This window comes from Plodia interpunctella, chromosome 8 (genome assembly GCF_027563975.2).
Source record: "Plodia interpunctella isolate USDA-ARS_2022_Savannah chromosome 8, ilPloInte3.2, whole genome shotgun sequence".
Classification (NCBI taxonomy): Eukaryota; Metazoa; Arthropoda; class Insecta; order Lepidoptera; family Pyralidae; genus Plodia; species Plodia interpunctella.
The window spans coordinates 2,602,569-2,622,938 of record NC_071301.1 but is presented as its reverse complement, the minus strand read 5'-3'; the positions used below and the strand labels follow the sequence as shown (position 1 = coordinate 2,622,938).

Genomic DNA, 20,370 nt, shown 5'->3' with positions numbered 1-20,370 from the left:
AAATAGACTATTCATTTTCCAAATAGCTTTTTCATATTTTTAATGTCAGATGAAATGATTGAGTATCAAATATTGGATTAACAAAAAAAAATTTTAATTTTATACTAGCCGCCCGTCCCGGCTTCGCTCGGGTAAAAATATAACAAATTATATACCTAAACCTTCCTCAGGAACCACTCTATCGATTGGTGAAAACCGCACGAAAATCCGTGCAGTAGTTTTTAAGTTTATCGCGAACAGACAGAGGGATGCGGTAATGGACTTTGTTTATAACATAAGGATAAGGAAGCTGGTAAAAGCTGTGAATCGATTAAAGAAAATATATACGTGTGTAAAATATGTATGTGTGTACGTATCTATATGTACCTATACTCTATGTAAATGCCTATAATGTCATATGAAATATCGGCAATGCCGTAATGAGCAAATTCATATATTATTTCTTTTTCCATTTTCATTCCGTTAAAAATGCGAAGAATTTCGGTCGACGATTTTGTAATTAGTGTCTGCGGCTGCGCCCGCGCACCCGCGTTGATGTCTTTCTTACGTGTCAAGTGAATTTCGTGTGCAACGGTGTCCCCTTTATTTTTTAGTTTAAACCATGTTTTGTTTTATGTTGAACTGGTGGCTGCTTCACGTAATATTAATGTTATTTTGTCGTGTTGTATAGTTTTGCTATAGGTATGATAGGTAGGTACTCATTTTATAAGTTGATAGAAAATCTTCGTTATAAAAACATAAGTGATGTTTAAATTTATTTTTATGTTTCAAGTGATGAGAGCACATGAATAAAGGTTTCCATTCTCCTGAAAAATAACTTTTACATTACACCTGGGGCATGCACCGATGAAAGTGAAGTTGGCAAAATCTAGTTAGACACCAGTTTTACAAATATCAAGACAGATCGTGGTAGAAAGTGATCAGTGATCACCGATTTCTTTTACAGTCGACAATAAAATCACGAATAATTACTACTTTTCTGTTTTTGATGAATATCGTAAAACGGCAACAAATGCGCGATTTCGTTCAGCTCCCGTGGGGCGGTCGGCCGATCATTTCACTCAGTTGCCTCTGCGCATCGCGACGGAACGCACGCGCATAACTCCCGCGCACAGCTGATCTCACGCGCGCCAGTGCACCCGACAACTGTGACAGTGACATGGTTTTGTGTTTTTATCGGATACTGTAACTGTACTATTGGAAACGTAAGTTGTCGCCTGAAAATTCCAATCACAGTAACATAAATATTTAATTTTAATTTAATTAAAATTGGTAGAATGTACACGCAAATCGATACACAAACCCATTTTAGTGCGGCAATTAATTCGCCATCTGCGTTAATGCGTTTCTATCGTCGTGCACGTATTTAAATTATTTAGAAATCTTAGTCGTCAGTTGCAAAAAAATGCACGAAATCGGCGAAGCGGCGCGCGGCCCCACGCCGGCATCTCACATGTGGTGATCAGCGAACGCTGGAAGAGGCTATGAGTCTGGGTATTGTTACTGACACACTGGAAGACACACTTGTAATATTAATTAATTCTTATAATATTTCCATAGGATATGTGGAATTTGTTGAGAATATTTTTTTTTTACGTGTTTATTGACGTTTTAATTAAAAAATCGAAATGATTTAAATTTTATGTCAGTGAATTACTTTTAAATCTGAAAATATTATCATTTTCAAAAACACTCGAGCCAATTAAATTATGATTGTTGCTGATTGCTACATTTTAAATTGCAAAAATAACGAAAATCGAACATAGTATTTTAAATATCAAGTTTTAAATGAGACACACATATATCATACAGTACCTATAATTTGTTTATGCACCAGAGTAAATACGTCGAAGGAAAATTCACGGCAATATATTATTAACAAGAAGAAATTACATACATCATACTAACACTCTGAACTGGCGCCAATAGGCCACTTAGAAAATTACTAATTATAATAAGTACCTAGTAATATAAATTGTGTATGTTTAAAAAGTGAAAACTGAGTTTCCAGCTGACAAGGCTAATGTTTGCGTAGACTGTCAAGTGTGAGTAGTTTGTAGCTTTTTGATAAATATAATGTAACTATATAATATAAAATTTCACGTAAAAAAGTGTCTGTGGTCTAATTTTTGAATAAGTACTTTTAATGACAAATTTTCCTCCTAGAAAAATACGTAAAGTTATCACTTTAATGCAAAAGAAAATTACTATTATTTTAATACTTAATTTCTGAGAGGTGCATAATACAAGATGTGGTCAAAGCCTATTAGAATAATCCACAGAATTTTCTCCTACCAATAGGCAAAAAGAATCGATTTCTCCAACTCCGTGGTAATAATTATTTATACTGATCATTTGGCATTTGTATTGTTTTTGTTCCGTAGTTGATATTCCTAAGATATAATTATAAATTATATACGTGTATCTTCAATAAGAAAATGAATTATTTAATTGTTACATATAATTTATTTATTTCTTCATAATTGTAATTAGTCAACTTCCGAGATGATTTAAGCCATTCGGAACTTGATTTATTATTAAAAACGGACAAAGTATAGACAAAAAAATTATCATGACAACCAACTAAAAAAAATAGACGTCATAATAATTTATTTCATTAATATCAATCATCGCGATATCAACAAACATTATATTTTTTGCGTTCGAAATGCAAAATTCAAACAGGACGAAAAATTTATCTTAAACGTCAAAATAGATTCGTTAAGATGACATTTACCATAAGCAACGTTGCCAAGATTCGAACTGCGTATACGCGGTAAATGCAAGCGTATCTAGGCAAGAATACTTCGTGTGTACCTAGTTGCTAGTGTGTTAGTGGCTCGCCCAGTGAGAGTTACAATGTGTAGCAACGACCTGGAACACTCGAATTAGCACCCGTAAAGAATTATGAATTATTCCAAGCGAGCAAAAATCAACAATAATGAGCCGTTTGGATCGCTGTATTTTAAATACAGCGATAATTTAAATTAAAAAAGCGATAATTTAAATTTAAATTATTTTTTTTGACAAATGTGTATTTTGATACTGCGCGTAATGTGTTTACTAAGCATAGAAGTTATTGACGGTTAAATTGTATTTGTAGATTTCTTAATCTTCATTTAATATAAGATAAATGTAGAATAATTAAGATCAATGCAATTTCATTATTTAAAAACGTGAACTTCTTAAATATCTTCATCATTTGTATTAGAGCGTGAATTTCACTCAAATAACAAGCCAGATAATAATTATAAAATTTTGGCCACATTTTCATCAAAATAGACCACTGTGTAAACTTTTTAATGCCGCGGTGTATGTGGGATAGATAAAGAGGTAGTCGGGTGACGTTCGTGATAGCCCATTTAAAATAATGTGCATTTTCTATCAACTAAAACGACCTTGCATTAGAACTAAGCGCAGCTGTAATTATTAATTAGTTAAGAACTTGTTACTACGGAAACTGAACTATCTAATATAGTGTCCATAATAACTGAAATCAATCAAATGAAGTGTCCCATTCATTAGAGGAAATTGCCGAGCGCGCTTCCGAGTAACTTTCTTGGTCCTTCTGTTAGTTCACATTGGGTTAGCTGTTTTACATTCTGTCATTATTACTATCATTACTTAATATTCCTAAAGATGCTTGAACGGCTTTCTATCAGGCGGCCGGTCGTGAATTTGCAACCGAATCTTCAAAATTTAAAAGCTTTTTAAGGGGACTTCATGACCGGGTGGTGTGTCACAGCCGAGAATGAAAAGATACACACTCAAATGAGAGAGAGAGAAAGAAAGAGAGAAAGAAAAAGAGAAACAGACCATGTCTCGAATAGCGACTCGTCCATTGTGAACCATCTAGGGCCAGACTGCGAGCAACAGCTTGCAGCGTTAACTTTCCTCCCCTTACTGTCTCTGATTACCGGCGGCGGCGCGGCGCGACCGCTTCATTATACGCATCCGACCGTTTACTGAACACCCTTATGTCATTAACCATAAAGGGCAATTTTCTATAAACATAACAATAAGTCTGCTAATCCAGATGAGTCAATGCCAATTTACTAGTCTTGTTTTTTTTATTCTGCACTGATATATGCTTGTAAAGATAATGTTGACAATAAATTCAAATTTAACCACACACGATAACGTGTAAGGTTAACGGTCATACGCGGTATATTATTTAAGTAAGAAAAAAATCCTTAAAGTGTCCCAAGCTCAAATAAAATTTTCATGTTCTTAGAAAGCGTGAAAGCATAAAATTAGAAAACTAGTCCCATAGACACTAAGTGCATTAGCATTTACCATAAAAACGCTTTGTTTTATGACACCTCAAATTCACAATTTCGCACCAACTTAGACCAAATTCGCGGATAATTGCATTAAAAGCCATAAAAACACTTAGACAATTCTACGCAGTTGTAAAAGTAAAAAAAAAGTACTTTCTCTCGTAATGGGTGATGTAATTTTTTGAAGTCGGTAAAGAGCGGGGAGATTGATGAATGGTGGTCCTCGCGTTATCTCCCAAGTGACGGTGAATAATGTTAAGTCAGTTTATATTAAAGTCAAATTAAACGGGACATTTAAGTCACTTTGGAGAATATCTTTTTGCGAAATCTGTAGAAGGAAAATTTACAAATCTGAGAAATCAGGGCTCTCTATGATCTTTTGGTATTTTTCAACTATGTTTTGTAATAATGACTAACTAGATGGACGGATATGATATGGATAGAAGTCCTTTTAGCACGTCCACGCAGCAAAGTCCACGAGGCAGGATGCGACAATAATGATGATAATGACTTATTATTTAGTATATTTATTACGTAAATGAGATGTTTTAGTGTAATTAAATCAACTTGTTGAACTATTTTTCGCGAATATAATATTTTTTTTACTAATAAAAACATGGACTATATGAATAATGATTGTTTGGGATCTAATACAAGCCAAGTGATAAACGAACAGAGATTTCACAAATCGCAAATCCTTCAGCGAACCTACTGAGTGATTACGTATTATTATTTTTTTGCAATCAAATTTAATCGAATAAAATTCTACAAGATAAATAATTTATTTCCAAATGGAATATAACTGGGCATCAACAATGGGCGTGGGCAAACTTTGCATACAATGTCGTCTTTTGTTTTTGAGATTTCATCAAATTGCGTACAGACAGACTCACGGGACGAGATGTAATTCTAGCGGAACTGATTCGTTTTTGTAACAAAATATTTCGTTACATCGTGCAATTTTATTATTTCAATTATTCCTTATGTATTGTAAGCTTCAAAGAAGTTTTTTTACAAAAAATATTTTTTGACATAAGCTTTTCTTGTCGTCGGGGGAAAGCTGCATGTGTTTTTTTATGAATCAATATATTTGTAAAACCACATCGCTAATTATATTTTTAATGATACTAGTGACACTAGTGACGTCAAAGTGTGCAGCTAGTACCATCAATGGTACTGATCTATGACACAAATTACATTAATGCCCTATTTTGACACCGTGTGACCGTCAAGAGAACGTCATCAAAGTAGCCAGTATTTGATCGCACCTACTAAAAAACTTTTACGTCCACAAAACAATAAAATTCGAAACTGCCATACACTAGCCATTTATAAACAGCAAGACTAAATTGAACTAAGTGCAACAAACTACACACATTAAAATAGTGTTAAACAGCGTTTAAACATTTCCTTACTATACGACTTAACGATCTTGTAAACCCAGCTTTCAAAACGGCAGATAAAATACCCCTTTCCCATAATAAAAGTCGGAGAAAAAATTGAGTAAGGTTATCTCACTAAAGTTAATTGTATTTTAATTACCACGGGCAATGACCTCGTCTAGAACACGGTGAGGGGTCATCCGTTCGTGGTCGGTTAATGATTTTTCCCTTGCCAAATAATGATATGTCCGTGCTACTGGTCGCAAAAAAAAAGTTGCATCATCGTGCTATTCGTGCTGTGCTTCGCGTTGAGTTTACACGAGTTTTATCAGTGGGTTGGTAGGTTAAATACATTTTGCAGAAAAACCACACATGGACTAGTTAAAAAAAACCTTGAAAACGTTATAATTTTTTTGCAATATTTAATGATGTTTTTTCGCCTGAGAAAAGTCTAGTTTGGATGAATTTCTGGCATTTCTTTTTGGGAATTCATATTAATATCTGATTAAACTTTTTTACGTAGCGGATAAATTTTAATTCGTTAATTAGTCTTGAAAAAGTAATATTAGTATTTTTTAGTCACTGTGAAGATTTAGCCACTAATTCCGTGTAAACTAGGCAATAAATTGCAATGTTTGCATCAATCTATATGTCAACTACCGTTCGTTGATAAATTGAATTCATATACAGACAGCCCGTAAATTTGCCTGTCTAATTATTATAGGAGCTGTAAATTTATTTTTAATATGAACAGGATGCAAATGGAGATTGTTATTTATCAGGAGAGGTATAAGCTGTCATTTTTTTCGATTTGCGTTTGCTATAAAAGGTCATCCTAGTTATATTTAATATAAAAAGCACAAAAAAAACAATTAACCAAGTTGTGCTTTATTACTATGGAAATGAAATGAAATTAATAAGATGGAAAATGCTCCACGGACAATAACAAAGTTCTTAATTAATTGATGATGATGCTTTATTACTGTAGAAAATTTGTTTCTGCATTTTTGTTCTGCAGTTAATTTAAAAAAAAATCTCATCCTTACCTGCCTCCCGGTTTTATTTTAAAAAATATTCTTAAACGAACCTTACAAACTTAGGTTTGCTGTGATTTCACGATCGGCCGCCACCTGACGTTAATTCTACTTGAGAATGATATTTTTGCCTGTCAGCTGCCAAGGCTATGTCCCTTAGTCGCCTCGCACGACATCCACGGATATGGATATGGAGTAATCCTATTTTGATGCGGAACTACACGCAAGTAAAACAATTGGTCTAATTTTACGACGAATTCATAATTTATAATAATTTTTGAAAGTTTTTTGAGACTTTCAAATTATTTTCTTTCTACCTATCAATCTAGGTTAAAAGGATAGTTTAGAAATTTTTTATCTAGCGCCAATCAGTTGATTTAATTTTATGCAAATTCATTAATTTACATCATTTTAAGTATTAATTAGCTTTATCTGGACAGTAAATTGTTAATTGACCATTAAATTTACTGATAATGGGAGATTAATGTTTATTTATTGAGTTCGGACGATTCTAGGATGAAATTTTAATCACCGCAAAATATTGTGGACAGTGAAAAAAAAATACCATCACAAAATAAAAGTAATATTAATTACTTTGGTAAATAGATAAGATTTTTTTCTTCTTAAATAAAATATCATTTAGGAAGATAATACCGATAGCTTCAACTATTCATTGTCAATAATTATTTGTTTGACAAATTAAAAATTCCTCGAGTTTCAATGTTCATTTCGCTACAACTTTTAAACGGTTGAACAGATTTTGAACGTATCAAACATATAAGAACCACCGCATAAAAATTAGCTATTAAATAAATAAAAAACCGCATCCAAATCGGTTCACCCGTTGATGAGCTACGGTACCAAGTACACTAATAGACAGACAGGCAGACATACATACTTTGCAGTCAAACTTATAACACCCCTCTTTTTGCGTCGGGGATTAAAAATATTAGGTATATGTGTGTGTATGTATTTCGTATTGATAGGTAACAGACAGCAGACATACACACTTCGCAGTCAAACTGGACGCAAAAAGAGGGGTGTTATACACCCTTCTTTTTGCGTCGGGGGTTAAAATATTAGGTATGTGTGTGTGTGTATGTATTTCGTATTGATAGGTTATGTTTCAATCAGCCGAACGAACGAACAAAGCGAACAATTCAAGCTAACTATTCGTATTGACCCTCACTGATACCGTCGTCTGGCTTTCCAACAACGCTGGCGGCTGACCGTTTTATTCCGAAGATGCATTTTGCTGATTGCAAAAATGCATGTCTGACTTGTGACTCCGACCTCTTTCTTTATCTTATTTGGCTTCTGTATCTGACTGCTATTGAGGCTTTCCGAGGTTAAAAGACTTGCTATTGGTTAAAAAGATTATCAGTGTACTGTACATCATATGCTTGTCGAGAAATACTTAATAAAATAAAACAAAGTCTTATGTGTGCTTTGATATTTAAAACTGCACAGCGGATTTTGATGGGCTTTCATTATATAGTGTGATTTCTAAGCAAGGTGCAGGCGTATATTTTATGGTGGTTTTACTCGAGCGAAGCCGAGCCGGGCCAGTAGCAAGCTATAAAATGAATAAAAATGAGTATTTTGCATGTATTTGGATAAAATTATGTGTACGTGTGGAATAGAAGCCAAAGAAACTAATTTAATGTCTGTCATATTATATGATACTGACACTACTTATGTTAATACATGCAAGCTTTAAATATAAATGATTTTAATCAAAGAATGCTTCTATATTCGGATGGAATCTTGCAAATCAATTTTGAGGCAGATATCTTCAACCGATTTTATACTCTTTTTTATACTCACTTTTAGTTTGGATGACAATGCAAGAATATGACACGCATGACCTGATTGGGTACCCAGGTACGGCTACAAATGAGAGAACTCCTCCACGGTTTACTGCAATAAGATATCTGTCTCAATAATACAAGCTTGTGAAAAAAATTTCGTTTTTTTTTAAACTTGTCTTGAGTTAGGTATAAGTTTGCACTATGCCATTATGTGTCTGTCACTATAGCATAGATTTATAAATATTTTAAATTCCTACAGTAGCAGAGAGCCAGGGCTCAGTGTAAACTATGAATCAAATCAGAATTATTTCTTTTTGCACAGATACTGAATTAATGTGCATAAACGTTTTCAATAAGCTTCCAACAGAGACAAAAAAACTACCTTTAAAGAAATTTAAATCGTGCTTACACAACTGGCTGCTGGAGAAATGTTTTTATTCTTTGGGTGAATATTTATATAATAGTGATGTATAGTTTAATTTTATTTGCCAAAATGGACAAGAATGTAAATTTAAAATGTAAACATGACAAATTTTTAGCATGCTGAAATGGCTATTGTTAAGGATCTCTAAATTGTATTATTAACACCATATTGTACCCTATTTAATGCAAATAAAAATTATCTTATTATCTTATCTTAAACTAAATCAGATAATTGATTAACAATAAAATAACAGCCGGGCTTTATCAACGTTTAAAATCATAAATTAGCTTTTTATTGCCCTTGCTGTATATGTTATAATTGTGAACAAGAAATCTGCTCACTAGAAGTGAAATACTATCGCGCAGAGAAACTGTGTCACTTCCAGCAACTGTTTTTCTTCTGTTTGATAAAATCGCCATTAGAGTTTGTTATAATTAAGCATGTGTTTTTCCGGATACAAAACATAAATTATAAATTTATTGCGTTTGATTTTAGTACACAAAAATGTGGAATTTGATGACCTTTAGGTCGTGAAACGTGAAATAAAACGTTCATAATTCTGGCATTGACGTCAAAAATGCACATTTATAATCTTAACAGCCATTTTTTATGCCTTAAGACGCCCGCCAGTGGATCGAAAGTTCCCAGGTTCAAATCCTACTCGTGCTACATGAGTTTGTATACCAATCTGACTCATGTATAGTAGTTTTCATCGACCACCACTTGTTCCCGGTGAAGGAAAACATCGTGAGGAAACCTGCACACTGGTTGATTCTTATTAACTTGTGTGTGAAATGGAGAAGGCAATGGCAAACCATTCCATTAATAATGCCAAGAAAGTTGTTGTGTGTGTTTCATTCCACGTAATAACCACGACCCTCAGCCATGAGGAATACGACTATGAAGATGTTACCGACCTCCTTACAGATGTAAATTATTATGTGTGTATGAAGGTAATGGGCCCTAGCATACCACTGAGATCTTCTGAATCACGGAAGTCGAGATAATATTTTCTTGGTCACCCATTTTCTGACGGATGATTGCAGAAGTTGCTTAACCGGCACTATCACAGGTCGATATGGCAAATCATTGCCCCACCAATCTCCGCAAATTGAAATGATATATCGTTACCACAGGTTTTACTTACAGTCTGTCTATAAGGAGCAGAAAATATATTGTGCTGTTTTCTTAGAAAGGTTCTTTGTTTATCAACCAATCTGGATCACTCTATTTGATATTGCAATGGAAAAAAAATAGTTTGTTAAAGATATATTTTCTCATAAATCTTAATGGTTTGTAAGTGGCCAGTGATAACGACAACCACGACCCGTTTATGGGTATGTGTCACTTTAGAAATTCTTACTTAACCATTATGTTAATTAGGACAGTTGTGAGGTGAATCACACATTGGATTCAAAATTTTAGAACACGTCTTTCACGTCTGAAGGATTGTTATGAAATTTGGTACACGGGTAGAATATAACCTGGAATAACACATAGGGTACTTTTTGTCCCGAAATTCCCACAAGGACGAAGAGTATTTAGCAAAAATTTATTTCTGGAAACAGAAGTAGGTTGCAGTCCCTTTCATATAATTTGCAACCTGATTAGAATGATGCTATGCTACCTCATTGCTTGCTTTTTATTGCATCTTTATCGACAGTGTATGAGGTGGACCATAGACCGGTTAGTTCACAATATCCACTAGTGTAACCCTATTGCGTTGGCTGAGTTTGAATCCTCATTTTCTAATGGTTTATCTTGGTAGTTTCCTGAGCTGATGAGTTGTGTATGTCAAAACAACAGTGTTTATTAGACTGATCTAAGTCAGACAATTTTTTTTTTCTTTTCAGTGTGTGGCTTTTCCAAACTGTTGAATTAAATAACATATAATAGTATGGTCTGAGAGATTGTATGTATCATAATAATAACGAATTAATTATAGGAAATAAACAAACCGTAATTAAGAAAATTATCGAGCTAGTTAAAAGCTTATGATTCCTTTTAAAAAATAACAATTTACAAATTTAGACGAGTGCATAATTTGCTACCTTATTGCGACGGATGTCACTTAGCTTCAGTTGCACCGCCATGCGTCGTCTAGATGAAACGGCGTTTTTGTGTGCAAGTTAAAGTTAACGTCAAAGCTGACTGGCACACTCTTAATTTGGCAATTCGAACGCACGACTCAAAAGATCTATAGTGAAAGCCTTGACCACTGAGTTAGTTCTAACTATCTCTATAATTTTTCACCGGCCCATGAATTAAACCAGCAACTAGTAATTACGTTACTGACCTGGGGACTCATAAATCAACATAAAACATAAAATAAATGGCTTCCAGTGTGAAGCTTATAAATTGCAAATTTCGTTATTATACCTCGAGATTAGGTCAGGAGGTTAGGAATTCACATAACATTTATTGTTTAGTACCAGTTTTTATTAGCAATATCATGCAAATTATATTATAGGCTTATATCTGCATTATAGTCTCAATATAGTGGCTGTTTGCAATGATTTTGAGAAGTTAAAATAATGACGTTTTGTAACGGGCAAGGTCGATAGTATGGAATATTAACTATTGATGGGCACATCCAATCGCAAGTTTTTTTCATCTCATTGTTTAAATTGAATAGTTATCACGAAATGAGTATAAAACATAACATGTTCTTCCATTTGTTCATGCTCGGTTCATACGTAAAACTATTAAAATTGTTTCAGTATTTTTCTTCTGTGCTCTCTGTAAATATACAAAACCTCGGTCATTTAAAGCGGTGCCGGCAAATTAAAACCGGCGTACGGTACACAAAAGCGACAAGACGCTGGTAAAATAATACGTTCAGAATGAATGCGATAGTGATGCGGCGCGGGTACCGTTGCTGACTGTATCAATAACGCATCAGTGAAGGCATTAAGCCGGATTCAGCCAGATTATTGCTACCGCGCACGCTTGAAGCCGTATTCCGAATTTTGAATTGCGAAAAATTAATTTGCATCAATGCTCTTTTAAATATTATGAAATCAATTATTACTAATTGGGGGTGAGCAAGCAAGCATCTGTAGAGTAACTTTTTAGTTTTTCTCATTCACTATTTCACCTAATTGCATTAAAAATTAAATTTATTCCAAAAGTAATGTATTTACTTTTTTATTTCACATAAGTTAAACCTTGCGTAATTTTCAAAATAAATTCCTAAAAAAAATCCTAAATATTACGCGAAAAGCGAAATTCGCACGAGAAAATATTTACAGTACCTACCCGCTTTTCATGTATTACATTTTACGTTCCACATGACTCCTGTCGTTTGTGTTTGTGTCTACAGGTCATTCAGTAGTTTACCTAAATTTAGGTAGGTATATGCAAAACAAGCAGATATATTGCAGAAAATGTACGAAGATATCAGAATAATCCCGCGTCAGGTATTAACAACGTTTTGAAGGTAATATCTCTGAATGCACGCGTAATGCAGTAACGTGCATTCAAAGCGATTCGTATTATATATAGGCTTCATAGGTGAGCGGTGCTGCACTGTGCGATGCCACGTGTTCAGACACCTACCAAGATTATAGGTAGTAAGTACTAAGAACTGAAAAGTGTTGAAGTGTGTTGAGAAAGTCGAAGTATTTTTAATTATTATTATTTTATTTTGTATGAGATTCGCGGACTTACTTGTCCATTGCGTTGCGATGTATCGACATATTAGATTGAAATATAGTGGTTCGTGTTAACTAACACCAACTACTATATTTGAATATTCAATAAAAGCTCAGTTATTTTCGTTTTATTAATGTTTTCGTTGACGCATCTACGGCATGTCGTCACGCTGCAGGCTGCTATACTCAGGGACTGGAAAATCTTTTCATTTGATTAATAAAATTCATTCTTCTACTGAGTCAAAACTTAGTGGGACAAATCCTAATAAATTTCTATGTTCATCCTAAACAATATGTTTAAGGCCGCGTTCTAATTGGCTTAAATATTGTTTTTAGTATATACGTTTGTATGTGTTATAGTACATACATTTGATATTGGCAGATTGGGTCACGCTGTCTGACCGCTTTTATCGCTTACCTAGGACGCTGGGTAAGGCAACCATTCCGAGATTCCTACAACAGTGGTAATGCCCCCATGGCCTACGGTGTGGATCGGTTATTTGTGGGTCATTGTTCTATTCCGTTAATGAATTTTATGCGTGTCAATAAATTAGGACTTAGATCTTTCCGAACTCCGTGGTCAAGTGTATTTGTTCCTTTGTGAGTTTGTATGTTTGAGGCGGATAATATCCGAAACTACCGAACCGATTTCCAAAATTCTTTTACCTTTAGAATGGTACATTATCCAAGATTGTTCTAGACTATATTTTTCTCAAAATTTCCACGGGAGCGAAGCACTGGGCAACATCTAGTATACAATAGTTTGGTCACAAATATTCCTACCTGCATGACGTCAACCCACTTTGGGAATGCTGTTGCTGCCTAACAACTATTAAGACTATGTGTCCCTTTATAGCCTTGTACGATATCCATGGGAGGATATGGCGTAGTCCTATTCTAGAGCCTGACCCCACGCCACATAATCAATTCTTCTCTTTATCCATCCATAAGGAAGGCCAGTGCACCACTGCTGGGTAAAATGGCTGATGATGATGGTCAGAAGCCAGTAGCAATGGCCGAAAACGGCGGGCGTATATATTTATAATATCCAGAAAAAAGTGAATGCCAGTAGCACAAAAAACGTGTTAAAATATGCGTGTCAGTGTGTCTGGTGCATCAAAAAATTGCAAGCCCCACATAGACTCCAGCTCAAGTCAAGCTTCTGGCCACTTGACCGGCCGGACGCCATTATAGCTGGGACACACGGCCGGCACGTTTGTGGAGCTGTCGATATCTTAATATAGCATTGTCCGTAGGAAGCTATGAGTAAGTCGTCGTAATTCTCCAAGAACCTATTAACGTACTCATAAAACTTTTAGACGTATGTCACGTTTAACACATCCACAGAATCGATGAGAAAAGAATTTAAAGGAAATTTTAACTGCAATAGCTGTTGAAATGAATTGAAAATACTTAGCTAATTTTAAATTAGGAAATTTTTAACTGCAATAGCAGTTGACATAAATTAAAAATAGCAATGCAAACGTGATGTTCCTGCAATAAGCTGATAAAATTCAATCTGGAATCTTATGTTTTTGTAAAATACGCTACCGCAGTGTCTAATCTCAATTGCTGCCGCTTTAAAATTGACAAATAAAATGACAGAAACATTTATCTAATATAAATATTTAGACTTCTATCTAAATCGGCACATCACAATGACTCAATGTAAACTATCCGAGAACATGAATTTTAAATACCTAAAACGTAACCGCTCGCTGTCCGCGATAGCTGTGTGTGATTGCACTAAAATGAGCATAATTTGCACACCACAAATAGCGCTTATTATTTTAAAGTACCCACGTATTGTCTCGGCTGATTTCTTTTTACTTTTCCTCCGTGCTGGCGATTTGACTCTAATCGTCTACATAATGGCTGATTTTGTCTTTCCTTTGATAACAATATTTTAAAGGTAATTTGTGTGAATATTTGCTTTCTTTTGTCAACGGAAAGTGTGACTTGTATGAGATGTTATTTGGATACTTAAATTGACGGACGATGCCGAAACTCGACTACTTACATAATCTATTGGCGAATACTTCACATAAGTATCCCTAATATGTATTCAGCTAAGAGACATGGATATTTAATTAGAAAAACACGTGTAAATTTTCAAAAAACACTTAGAATATACGGCCATGCCGTAGAAATAGTATTTAGAGTTAGTTCAGTACAATTCTGATTCTAAAATATTTATGAAGAGACGCCAGACTAAATAACCTATTAAAAACAAACAACATAATAATATATGCAACAAAAACACTGAAAGTCATCTGGTAGCTGTACGGTATTCTAAAAGCGCGCGGTAACTGTAAGTACGTGAGGGTCATTAATAGCACGTCATGCTGTACACACGACCGCAATACGACCGTAACATTTCCATTGTAAACTGAACCCTAGATGCTATAGAGCCCGATGGTCGAGCGAATTCAATTTATACTGGAAAAAACACGGTCGTCTGGCGGACGTGTTGAGTTTTGCAGCATTCACAGTGTTAAATTTGTATTAGAATATTAGTGACAATTTACTGTCACTGGCTGGTTGGTATTTGTAAAAAAAAAAACAAAAAATTTTTCAGTACAATTTTACAGCGTGAGGCGTATCCCATAGTTTTCGAAGTTTTTTATCTTATGGAAAACGATTTTTCAAAATATTTCGGTACCAGAGTATGCTACATTATTGTATATTTTCACAAACGAATGCTTATATATTGAAAGGATTAATAAAGTACTCTAAAATAAACGTATTAATCGAAATAACAAAAGGCGGCAAAGCTTTTGCGTACCTAACATACAGTGCTCTACTCTGGCGGGATAAATGTGCAGTAATACTTCCTATTGTGATAAAATTATCAAGCCTAGGAAAGAAGAAGATTAATTTTTAATCAATCATTATATACGTAAACTAATTGTAAAACATTTTCCGAAATTTCAATGTAATAAGTTTTTCTTTGTATTTTATAACTGACATATTTTCATTTCATTGTTCGTATGATTTATTTCTTTCTCTGGTTAATTAACACCACAGCCCAATTTATGTCAAAATAGAAGAAAAGCGTTGCGTAATATTGATTCTTTTTGTCCATTTTTGTCATATTGACCATTTTTGTCATCACTAAATAAAAAGTTTAATATCCAATGCTTTTGAGGAAAGTACTCAGTGTGCTACTGACTTCGTTATGTTTTTGTGCATTTTTTTGAACGTTTCCATGATTATCGGATAATTGTGGCACAGATTGCAATAAAATTGAGGTGAATTGTAAATATTTGTGTATTTTAATCAATATCACACGAATAGTCACGGTATTAATCTAGGTATGGAAACTGCAGATTTAGTCTGTCTGGTCTGTTGTTATCTGAAAATGATTTAACAGTACGTTAAACTATTAAATTAAATACACATACGCTTTCCTCACTATCTATTGGTGAAAACAGCAAAAAAATCCGTGTAGTAGTTTTTGAGTTTATCGCGAACGAACAGACATAAAGTCGGTAGGGGACTTTGTTTTATTGAGGTAATATGTAAAGATAAAGATAAAACTTTGTAATAATATGATGTTTATGTTTGCAGGTTGTGGCGTCAGGCGCTGCACGTGCGGTGATGCGCCGCGAGCGCCCGGGATCGACACATGCATGCCGCCCGCGCACCCGGTAACACTATATTCTTAATTCAAAAATTATTATAAAATGGCCGCGGCCCAATTTTCTCCATCGTGCTTCGTATCGACAACTTCGTTTGCTGTTTTGTTGTATTACAAGATTTTGCCATTGACTTGCAACGACGTACGAAACTCGTTGAATACGAAATAATACCTAGTACTAAAATTTTTGCGTTGTTATGCGTAGATCTGTCGACCGATGGAGCAATGGAACTGGACCCTTTGGTAGATTTTAGTTCAGTACCTTTCTTAGATAATAGAAATTTAACTAAATAATAGCCAACAAAATTGATACGATCATAACTTTTAAAGACTATTATAGTTACCTTAAGCATGTATTGAATTAAATAAAAATAAAATGAGGATAAGAAGGAAAATATGCAGCCAGATTTTATTCATAAAGGGACATGATATTTTGGCCTTTGGCGGTCGTCGCCGATATATTTGGTTTCTATAGAGATTAATCCAATTAAATAGGTATTTAAAATGTATTTAGTTATAATTCTTGTACTATGGATCGTCACTACAATAATCAAAGTAAAATTATCAATTTTCCACCACATCCGAGATGTATTTAAAACAACCGTGTCATTAGGTCAGGCATACATTTAGCGTGCTCCAGCGAAAGTGCTTTTGTTTCGACAATCATGTTCAACACCTGGAACCTTTTAGCTCACATTGAATTTTCATATCATTTTATTCTATTAGCAAGCAAATTGACAAATTTTTTAGATTTTTTCTCTTTCGTTTTTTGCTACGATTTTTTTTGTGTATTTGAAAATCAGCATTCTTGTATGTACACTGAATTAATAATGTCTTGTGTGACATAGATCAAAAATAATGAAATTAAAAAAAAAGAAAGAAAAAATGTGTGGAGATCTCGATATTCTGCTTCAGTTAATATAGATTAAAATCACGTGTTTCTCCCGCGAACAGTGTATACATTCGTGCTACCGAGCTATAAGTAAAATCGACTAGGTTTTTACTTGGACACTATTTAGCTTCCTTTGCACTTATTATACTAACAGGCGTACAAGGCAGCCCCTAAGGCAACCGCACTAGGTATGCCTCGGTCGAGGCATCCGTAGGCACAGCCTTGCCTACCACCATAGACACTGCCTTGCCTGATGGAGACCACGTCAGGCAGGATCTAGCTATGATTCATCAAATTCGCATGCTTGGAACCTCTCTAAAACAACTGTTTACTTATCAACATTAGTAGGCATCGTGATAATTACCACGAGCATTAATTACATTGACATGTGTTGATAACTGGAGCGTGACAAATAGGACGCACACCACCTGTTTAACCCGCCCGCGCCGCGCTGCTTTAACCACAGAAAATATAGCTTTTCCTGTACTATCATTAGCTATATCTGAATTATCTGTGGTGGAAATTCTATATAAGCGCTCGTTTCAGTTTAGCAAAATTTACAATATGCCTTGCGCAATATAGTACGTCATTAACATTATAATATTTACAGGCCATCCGATCAATTCAGCCCAAAAAGCCACCCCGAATTGTCTCAGCATAGGTAAAGACTTTAAAATGACTTGTGAAATATATCCTACTAAGGTATTTAGCTACCACTTTCACCTACTGAGTTATGGAACTCATTATGAAATCAATTATAGTGTTGAACAAACAATGCTTAGTAGTTTTTCACACCAACCTAAAGCTTATTAACAGTTAATTATGACGACACAATCAATACGTCAATTAATTACGTGACATGTCACTAATTCTGATCTGACACGATTGGATGACAGTTGAAGCGACGCTTGACGAGGCGGTCGGAGTTTGTCGTGTCTATGATATAGTGTGTAGTGTGTTTACATTCGCTAAGTCCTATTGACATTAATTAGTAGATGTTTATTGAGGATGTTGTGTTGAAAAGATTACTTATTATTGTCTGCACACATATCATAATTATAGTTTATTATTCTTAAATTATGTCTGAAAAGATAAATAAAAATAAATATATCTTTGTCATGTATATTAAATGTTTCAAAGTTTATCACAATTTAGATGTGTATTATATGATGGAGGCACAAATATTTATTTATCATATCTTAGAAATATACTAAAAATGTTAGTAAGAATAAAAAATATTTTTCACCAACCTTATTGCCTATTGATGCCTATGTAATACATACATAATTTTATTAGCTGTAAAGACTCTAATTGTAATTCAATATGACATTATCTTTATCCGCTCCGTGTCAGTTCTCCCAACTCATTATCGAACTGTACTAAGTTGACATCTACTAAGGTGATAGTAACTAAGTTCATGTAAATTGTGCGATATAATCCCATAATCCCGTATACCCGCGTGCGAACGAAACCAACTGATAATATTATGTCGGCTCGGTGTCACCTTCACGCTGGAATATGTTAATTTTAATTGGATTTTATCTATAGAATAATTAAAATATGTTATTCTAACGAATTCTGAACTCCGTGTATACCTTTATCAAGTTAACATGTTGTAAAAAGTATCTTTAATCTAGATTAAAGATAAATATAAAATTTTTGACTGACAGATATTTTTCTTTATAACTGCACAATCTCATTTTATCTAAATAAAATAGATATATCTAAGATCATTATGATAATTCATTTACTATAAATTAATATAATAATTAACATTAATAATAATTAATTCCTCGTGGTGAGATTGTGTAGTTATAAAGAAAAATATCTGACAGTCAACAATTTTATGAAATTAAAATAAATAGTTATCCATAAAAAGGCATTTTTAACAAAATATAATATCACCTTTATTCTTTCACATAGATGTATTTATACGTGTTTTGTGAATCAAATTGAGTATTACTTTTAGAAAATACCTAATATGTGTAACTTTGTATACATTGGCAATATTTTGTCTACATGTTCAGTCCATGATTCTGAACAACTTTTAGTATGGGAGTAACTCCGAAATAGTACAAAAAAAAACTGCTGTTCTATACAAAATTAAATACCTAACTTGTGGAAAATATATGGATCAGCTGATTTATTTTAAGGTAGTTAGGTTCATGTGTTACACACAGCCTAGCTGTAGATTTTCTTTGTACTAAAGTTTGAACTGATCGTAACTTCCATGGCTGGCTATTACACGTAACTATCAGAAAGATCGGGGTACATTACTTTTGCTGCTAAGTTCAACGCCTGCGCAGATATCATTTAGCCTCATTACTGTCAGTTAGAGTTGGCAAAAGATCGATAGTTTTAATATCGATAGCTGATCTCGAATATCAACTAGAATTTCGATAATGTTTGATATATATGCACAGTCCTATGACTGGCATACATACAAACGTTATGATTATATACATCAATGATCTATAGTAGTATTGATTTTAACTCTGTCTCTCTCTCTCTCTCTATCACATATTTAAGTAGGTAAGTTTTCGATTGCGGTCTCGGGCGCTACGTGCCTGCAAGCCCAGCATGATTTAAATGTAGCGCAGTTCAATTTAGAAACCTAAAATGAGTCGCATTCATACTAAAAATTAACTTGATGGTATGAATTTGCGATGCAGATCAGTTTAGGTCGCAAAGTAGCTCGCGTTAAGAGATGATGGTAAGCCCTCTGGTCCGTTTAAAGTTTAGAAATAAAGATACGGGTTGATTGTATATTTGACGTCCTACATCTTTGGGGCATTCCCCGAATTCTGTTGTTGCTGTCAAAGCTTTTATATATCCTTTAGTCGCCTCTTACAGGGCCGGATTCCACACGCCGCCGTAAGCTTTAGAATCAAATTACTATATCGATAGATTTTGAATATTAGAGTATCTTTTGGCAACACTACTGTCAGGCGGTTAGATAATTTTGATATATCTGATAACTTGGAATAAACCGGTTGATTTTTTGTGGCAAAATGGCCGGAAACTTGTGGCACTATTAATGTTGTTAGTAGAAATTAATTCCACTAAATAGGTGAGCGTTATATTAGCCACTTATCACTATATATAATACTAGTTTATGCCCGCGGCTTCGCCCGCGTTTATTACTAGCGTCCACTCATAACTTATTTTCAATATCTCTGGTTTTAAGCAACAAATCGCGATGAAACCTATACCAGATTATAAGTTAGAGCATATGCTATACAACTGTGAAAAAA

At 34.2% G+C, this 20,370-nt stretch overlaps 1 protein-coding gene across 2 annotated transcripts in view; it reads left to right on the top strand.

Moving 5' to 3' along the window:
- Positions 1–1,048: 1,048 nt before the first annotated feature.
- Positions 1,049–20,370, top strand: part of Sb (Stubble) — a 130,016-nt gene continuing 110,694 nt past the window's right edge. For both annotated transcript variants that reach the window (XM_053748813.1, XM_053748812.1), the window contains exons 1-2: positions 1,049–1,205; positions 16,155–16,234. In XM_053748813.1, coding sequence (XP_053604788.1) covers positions 16,213–16,234 — 22 coding nt within the window. In that variant the 5' untranslated portion in view covers positions 1,049–1,205; positions 16,155–16,212. The remainder of the gene's footprint in view (positions 1,206–16,154; positions 16,235–20,370) is intronic.